We start from the raw sequence: 7688 nt of genomic DNA, 5'->3' as shown, positions 1-7688 counted from the left end.
GGGGCCCGCGGCTCCCGCTGCCCCGGTGCGTTTTTTTCCGGAGGGATCTCGGTTTATTGCCGGAGGGGTCCCCTCTCGCCCCTTCCCCACGCCACTGAAAGGGGGCCGCGTCTCAATTAGCGGCACTGCGACCTCCAGGGCCGCCCCGGGTGCTCCTTGCTCTTCCCCTTCCTTTTTCCACCGCGGACGGGGATGACGCTTCTTCCTGGCAGGCAGCGAGAGGCTGTTTCTCCTTCTCAGCCCTTTCCAGCCGCGAACTGGTAGTTCTGCAGCTCCTGGGTTCTCAGCCCTGTACACCCGGGGAGAGCCGTGAGGGGTAATTCCTCTCACACCCCGCTCAGGACCCTGCACTGAGGGGAAATTCCCCTCACACCCCGCTCAGGACCCTGCACTGAGGGGAAATTCCTCTCACACCCCGCTCAGGACCCTGCACTGAGGGGAAATTCCGCACGCATCCTGCACTGAGGGGTAATTCCCCTCACACCCTCCATGGAAGGGTAATTTCACACACACCCACTCAGGATCCTGCTTCAAGGGGTAATTCCCCTCACATCTGGCTCAAGATCCTGCACCGAGGGGTAATTCCACAGACACATCCTGCTCCAAGGGGTAATTCTCCTCACACTCAGCACACTGCAGCCGGCTGTAATTGCCCTCACATGTGCTCAGGATGCTGCAGTGAGGGATCATTCTGCACCCCCACGTGTGCACAGGATCGGGCAATGAGGAGCTGTTACACCTTTCCCACTCCTGTGTGTTCAGGGCCGTGAAATAAGAGGAAATTCCTCCCCCACAGTTGGCCCAAGATTAGGCAGTGAAGGAGGATTTAGAGGACCCTGTAGTGCTGGGCACTGTAAAATGGGATATAATCATCATTAGCTAAAGGGAGCTTCCAGGGCACCTTCCTTGCACATCCTGTTGTGGTTTCTAGCTGCTCCCAAGCCCACAAAAGTAAGCAAATAATGCAATTTAGACCTTTTCTGTGTTGGTGTGTCATGGGCTCATGGTAGGGATGTTCATTTCATGAGACAGAGCTTCTTTGGGACAGCGGAAATGTGGAATTTGGAAATTGTTAGTAAAGTTATTTTTCTCTAGGTTCTGTCACATGCTGTTAAAAGATCATAACCTGACAACTCGCCGGCCTTTCCACCAACTTCTGCAGAAGAAACCATCTCTTCCATCTGCAGCATGGCATCGTGCAGGTAAATACCAGTTAAAAATGAACAGATGAGCACATTGTGGGGTTTTATGTCCCGTGGTAATGCTGAAAGTTTGCTTTTTAGTAAATAAAAGTTAGCAAAAGAAGGTAAGCCAAGGTTCCTTTTATCCTGCTGTCTCCTGTGAGATGACATGCCCGTGTTCAGCAGTGTTCCCATGGGCTGGGATCACCCTGGGCTTGCTGAGTAATCAGGACATGACTTCTGTTTAAGCTCCTTAGGTTTGATTATGTTACTTTTCTTCTTTGTTTTTGTCTTTGCAGTGAGAGGCATGTTTATTCAAACCCAGGACACACCAAATCCAAACAGCTTGAAGTTTATTCCAGGAAGGGAAGTGCTGGGGTCCAGGACTATGGAGTTTTCCACACCAGCTGCAGCCTATTGCTCACCTTTAGCAAGGTGTTATTATTCCCTTTTAAATAGAGCTTGGAATAAAAATTTCCAAAGAATTAACGGAAGCTCTCTGGAGGAGAGGGAGGGAAGATAATTATTTGATTATTTCAGAGGGTTTGGTGCACTTGCATAATTCCATGGTTTAAGTATTTTCAAAATCCACTTGATTTAGTGATGCAAATGCTCAGTGCACGTACACCAGTTTCATGTGTAGAAATTATTTCAAGTGGGTATTGTGAAATCACTTTTATCATTTTCCATTACACATAGTTTTGTGGTAGGATTTCTGATTCTTTCATTCATTGCATTTTTTATTATTTCCATTCTTTCAAGAGAATATATTTTTTCCCTATAATTACAAAAACCACTTTTGCAGCCTTACACTGTATTTACCTCCGAGTTCACCAGAGAGTTTTTTTTTTTTTTCTGTAGATGAAATTATTGGGTTAACCATATTGTTAATTGTTAAAATTAAAACTTAATTTGTCAGATTGAGTGCATTTTTGCCCATTCCCCCCCCCTCCTTGTGTCCTTAACAGACAGTTATTCCGGATTGAAGGAGTGAAAAGTGTTTTCTTTGGGCCAGACTTCATCACAATCACCAAGGTAAGCAGAGCAGGGATTCAGCTGTGCTCAGAGATGAGCTGTGTGGAATGGCCACAGAGCAGATCCAGACGGGCACAGTGGACGTCCTGAGAAGTGTCCATGAGGGCCTTTAATATAGAACAAAATAAGTTCAGGGAATGATAAATTGGTATATTGACAATCTTGAGTCTCTGAAAGAGTTGATAAAAATGTCTGTCAAATAATAATGTATTTTGGAGACTTTCACACCTTTTCAGCTAATGTTTTAAAGCCACTTGCTTGGCTTGCAAACAAGGAGAGCCTTCTTTGGCTGTCAGAGTCTGAGTCTGGCTAAATGTCTGTGGCAAGGCTGGACTTGAGAGAGCACAAAGTCCAGTCTGTGCATCAGCTGGGAGAGCCCATGGTGGCATTTTTAATGTGAGAATCTCTGGGCAATGTACCAGCAGCAGGCACGTACTCTTCTTCATTCTTTTTCCTTCCCCTCTTCTGATTCTCACAGGAGAGTGAAGACCTGGATTGGAACTTACTGAAACCAGATATTTATGCAACCATAATGGACTTCTTTGCCTCTGGCTTACCTGTAGTTACTGATGAGGCACCCAGGACAGACACAGGTAAATCGAATCTTCAGGGGGAGGCCAAGTCTGCCTTTGGGTTTAGCTGTTGTGACACCCAGAAGAGCCTCCAGTTCTCCCTCAGAAAAGCATGCAGGAGAATTTAAATTTAAGACCCATTAAGGTGACTGCAGGCAGGAATTTGCAGCCTGGAATTCTCTCAGTGTTCTGACTTGCATGTTTTTCTTTTCCCAAGCTGCTTCAGAAGAAGATGATGAAGTTGTACTGATGATAAAGGAGCTGCTGGATACAAGAATCAGGTAGTTTATATTCCAAAGGAAGATTTCCTGGAAAATCCTGGCCCTCAACGGATTTTGGCCTTGCACTCTGCTGTGATTTTATTGGTGCTTTAACACAGCTTGAATTTAGAAACTGGTGGTGACTAATGAAGTCTCAGGAGTGGCTGTGGATCCTGTTGTTTACCTGAAGAGTATTTTGGTGCTCATTAATTGCCTTCCAAAGCGAACTGAAAGCAAAAGCAACTTGACATTTGAGGTGCAGGGAAGATGTCTGATGTGTCTGTGATATCTGATGGTGACATCTTCCCCAGCTCACAAACTGCAGGAACCAGAAACTTTTTTTTTTTTTTAAAGCAGCTGCATTTAAACTGATATCACGTTATTTACAAATTTATCTCAGAGCAGACACACAGTGCTGGTTAATTTTCCTGAAAAAGCAAGAGAAGTAGAAATAAGCTGGAACATCTTTCCCAAACATTTGCACTAAGTGTTGAAACCAGAAGCCAAGTACTGTTGTATAAAGCTGTGACAGAAATGTCCATGCTCCTGCTGGCTACCTGGATGTTTAGTGTCAGTCCTTGATTTCCCAGGCCCCTTTGTAACAGGCATGGAATTTCTGCCCAAAATTCTGCTTTTCCCACCTTTCCATTTCTTTAATTTCCTCCCCCCTGTACCCATCAGCGCACCAAGAAGCTGTTGATGAGAATATCAGTAGTGGTGTATCTTCCTTCATTTTCTAGCAGGGTATTCTCAGAAATTATCCATCAACCAGGCTACACACAGAGCATTTATTGTCCAGCAGATCAAAATTAAATGCAGAGGAGCTGTCAGAAGGTGCAGGATGGGGGGAATGTACATCTGAAAGGTCCTGTAGTGTGTCAAAAAGTTAATTCAAGTAAGAAAAATGGAATTTTAACTCATGATCTTTGGCTTTCTGGAATGGAGATAATTTGCTGTGGTGAGTTTATAAATGTGTCAGGTTCACAGATTTTTCTGTGAGGACTGTAGCTCTCAGAGAGTTATTTTGGAAATCAGTATAAAGAGCTTCTGTTAGAGTAACTTGATGGTTTTAACTTGGTCTGGAAAAATGTTGCTATGGGGACAGAGCTGCAATGCTGGGCATTTGTGGCTGGCAGAGGGGGAGCAGGCTGCAGAAATGCTTGTGGCTCTGGGGTGAGCTTATCAGGAGCTGGTTCCTTCACCCCTGAGCAGGATTAACCTTTTATAGTTGGGGCTATTTTCTGTCCTGCATAAATTGTGGAGAAATGCATATTTATTTATGGAAGCAGGGCTTCTTATCACAGGTGACAGCTGTGCTGCACCCTGGGGGGACACACCCCTGAGGTGTTTATTGGCAGCACCTGGGGCAACCACTGCCTCCAGGCAAGGCTGAGCTCTGCCCCAGGGTGTTCCCTCTATTCCCTAAAATCTCCAGGCCGGGCAGGCTGAGCTCTGCCCCTCTACCCTAAAATCTCAATGCCTACAGAAAAGGTTTCTGTGTTAGATAGTCCAGCACAGCAGGAGTTGTTGGAAATGTGAACCAGGTGGTTGAAGGGAAATAGTGACTAAACCCCTCTGTCTCCACAGTTATTGTAAATATTAAATATTGCTTTCCTGAGGGGTTCTGGAAGGATCCCTGTTTCAGCTCTGAGCTTTAAGGTGAATGTTGTGTTCCCTCAGGCCCACGGTGCAGGAGGATGGTGGTGATGTCATTTACAAAGGCTTTGAGGATGGCATTGTGCAGCTGAAGCTGCAGGGCTCCTGCACCAGCTGCCCCAGCTCCCTCATCACCCTCAAGAGCGGGATACAGAACATGCTGCAGTTCTACATCCCCGAGGTGGAAGGCGTTGAGCAGGTGGGCTGGGGGACATCACGGAGGTTTCTTTTCAGTGGAAAAGGAGCTCTTTGTCCCTTTCCACGGGGTTAGGCTGGCATTTAGGAATACCAGGGATGTAGGGATGCATGTTTTCCAAGCCAGCTGGAGAGCCCAGAGCTGGACACACTTGCTGATACCTTTGTGCTTTGGTGACTCGATGTGATAAAAAGCAATGAGCTTTGTTCCCTGAAATTCACATTCTTTGGGTTTCTCATGAAATATCTGATCTCTGGAGCCATTGTTTCGTGGCCTTTGTGGTAGCTTGACCAGTTCCTATAATTAAAGTTCATTTCCTCCTGGCATTTTGGATTGCCAGTTTTTCTTACCTTCCTCCTGAGCCTGTTGTTGTTCAGTGGTGTGGAATAACTGCTGTTCTCCTTGGGCCCAGCAGGGATTTAATGTAATAAATCCTGCAGGACTGAGAGCTTAACCTGTTTATCTAAACTACTTCTGGATTTGATTTCAGGTTGTTGACGATGATGATGACGTGGAGAAAGAAGCAAATTCTACTTGAGCTTCGTCATCTGTGGCCAAATAAACATTTACCTCCTGCTGTATGTAAACCATCTTTGTGCTGAGGAACCACCAAATCTGCCTTGTCAGAAAAACAGTTGTAGCTACTGTGAGAATGCACCATCAGTTCAAGCAGTTCACCCACTAATTTATTAAATGCCCTGGATTACAAAAAGATTTTCCTGCTATGTCTTTAGAAAGAAATGGTTGGCTCAGAAAACAGTGATGTGTTTCTTTTTTCATACAGAAACTTCAATATTGAAAGAAAGAGAAGGCAGAAGTTCCTTGGCTTTTTTGTGCAATAGCAATATTAAATGTTTATTCCTCCAACTTGTGGGAGTGACAGAACTGTCTGCCCTTACTCTGTAAATGGGAGCTTCAGGAATGTTAATTTTATCAAGTCCTCTTAAAAAGCTGCTGATTCCTATCAAACTTTTGTGTGTGAAAGATAACCTATAATACCAACTGTTCATTTTGGGGGCTGTAACACTGCCATGGCTTTGTGGAAAGTTACCTCCTTGCTCATGACCCCCTGTGCAAACCATAGCAACAGAAACAAGAAACGTTCGTTGTAAAAATCATCTAAAGCAAATGTTAGAATGATCCTTATCAGCGTCAGCAAGGGGACTAATGAGCTCATTTAGCAGTAGGCTCGTTCAGCCACCATGCAGCAGCTGATTTGCCAGCACTGGGGGAAGGTGCAGTGCTGAGGGGGAAGGAGAGCCTGTGTTTGTGCTGCTCCTGCCACATCCTGTTTGCCTTGTACGTGGCAGAGCAGGGCTCCTGCAGTCCTGCACACATGGCAGGGAAGTGTTTGCTCTTCTGACATTAGAACGCATCAATGGGGCTTTGCAAGGAGCTCTGTTTACTTTTGTGTGGGGGAATGGTTTCTTCCTGGTGCCTGGCTTTGTGACCAGGAATTCTGTTCCTTCTTTGTGCTGCCACCACGGAGCTGAGGTTGTGCTCCTCGTTTGGCTTGTGATTGGCTTGACAGCCTCTGGTGTGTTCCCCTCTCCCATCCCTTACCAGTGTAATTATTCCACTGATAAAGTCCCTAAACAGGATCAGTTCAGCTGGTGGAGAATCTCCTCTAGAGCACCACATCAGCATGTGGTAACTGTGAACTACCTATTACTTGGGAGAAATTTGAAAATAAATATTTCCGCTAAATACTTCTTCAGCTTTCAGTAATAACCTGCAATTGTTTGACTGTGGAAATCGGTGTGAAATGACCATGTTCTCTTTGAGTCTCTGGTGAATTACTCAGGGGAATTGATGACAGAATTCCCTGCTGCAGGGCAGGGAAGGTGTCCTGGTTTGAAGCTGCTTCTGGTTTGAACAGGCTTCTGTTCCTGAGACCTTCTCCTGTCTGCTCTGTGCCCAGCCAGGTTCTGGCAGCAAGCTCAGAATACAGTTCTTTTATGTGTCCTGACGTTGTGGGTTGTTTTCTGTGCTTTTTAAGGAAATAGTTCTTTATTGAAATTTTAGTGTAATATAAAGTAGAATGAATGGCATTTCTCTTAAGGCATTGCTCTTTTTTTGTAGCCTTAGGCTTTTAATAAGTTTCCAGGCAGGGTTTGATGGGGGTGGCTGCAGACAGACAGACAGACTGATCTCCAGCTGCACGGATGTCACGCCTTGGTCAGCTATGCCTGTCCCAGTTTGCTTTGCAGATTCATCTTAATGGTTTCTTTCTCTGGCCTCTGAATGGGAGCTGTTGTAGAGCAGGGCTGGGGAAGGAATGATGCAGCCCCGTGTCACAGCCTGCGGGGCCTCTTCTTCCTGCCCGAGCCCGGAGCAGCCTCGGTTGTCATCCCGTGATCTCCAGACGCTGAGTGCGGGAGAGCCCGGGGCTGATCCGTGGGTGCTGCTCCTGCCTGGCGCCAGTGGGAATTACCGGGGGAAAACTCCTCCCGTCCGCTGGCCGGGGCTGGGAATTACCGGGAAGGGACCGGGAAAGGGGGTACCCCTGTCTGGGGCTGGGAATTACCGGGAAGGGACCGGGAACGGGGACACACTGGTCTGGGGGCTGGGAATTACCAGGGCGCTCAGAGAACGGGCCCATCCCTCCAATATCTGGGAATTCAGGGGTCAGGGAACGAGCATCCCCCGGTCTGGGGTTGGGAATTAGCGGAAAGGATCCGGGAGCGGTCTGCCCCCGGCCCGGCCAGGGGGCTGGGAATGGCCGGCTCTCTCGGGGAGCGGGCCCATCCCCGTGCGCCGGGGCTGTTTGCGCCGCCCGTCCCCCCTC

General features: G+C 47.0%; 1 protein-coding gene across 1 annotated transcript; it reads left to right on the top strand.

Annotated features, from left to right (window-relative positions):
* The first annotated feature begins 1678 nt into the window (after nucleotides 1-1678).
* On the top strand, nucleotides 1679-6612 carry NFU1 (NFU1 iron-sulfur cluster scaffold). Its single transcript, XM_031064883.1, has 5 exons — nucleotides 1679-2216; nucleotides 2695-2809; nucleotides 3006-3069; nucleotides 4729-4903; nucleotides 5391-6612. The coding sequence occupies exons 2-5, from the start codon at nucleotides 2749-2751 to the stop codon at nucleotides 5436-5438; spliced, it is 348 nt and encodes a 115-aa protein (XP_030920743.1). The 5' UTR covers nucleotides 1679-2216; nucleotides 2695-2748; the 3' UTR covers nucleotides 5439-6612.
* The last annotated feature ends 1076 nt before the right edge of the window (nucleotides 6613-7688 follow it).

This window comes from Geospiza fortis, unplaced genomic scaffold (assembly GCF_000277835.1).
Source record: "Geospiza fortis unplaced genomic scaffold, GeoFor_1.0 scaffold687, whole genome shotgun sequence".
NCBI lineage: Eukaryota > Metazoa > Chordata > Aves > Passeriformes > Thraupidae > Geospiza > Geospiza fortis.
Note: the sequence above shows the minus strand (reverse complement) of the source record. Positions and strands in the feature narration are given on the sequence as shown.

What these genes read in the sequence shown, in the direction of transcription:
- NFU1 (XM_031064883.1), top strand. Translation starts at nt 2,749, where the DNA reads ATGGACTTCTTTGCCTCTGGCTTACCTGTAGTTACTGATGAGGCACCC. An exon ending in GGCACCCAGGACAGACACAG is followed by an intron (nt 2,810 to 3,005) that starts GTAAATCGAATC and finishes TCTTTTCCCAAG; the next exon opens with CTGCTTCAGAAGAAGATGAT. An exon ending in AGGTGGAAGGCGTTGAGCAG is followed by an intron (nt 4,904 to 5,390) that starts GTGGGCTGGGGG and finishes ATTTGATTTCAG; the next exon opens with GTTGTTGACGATGATGATGA.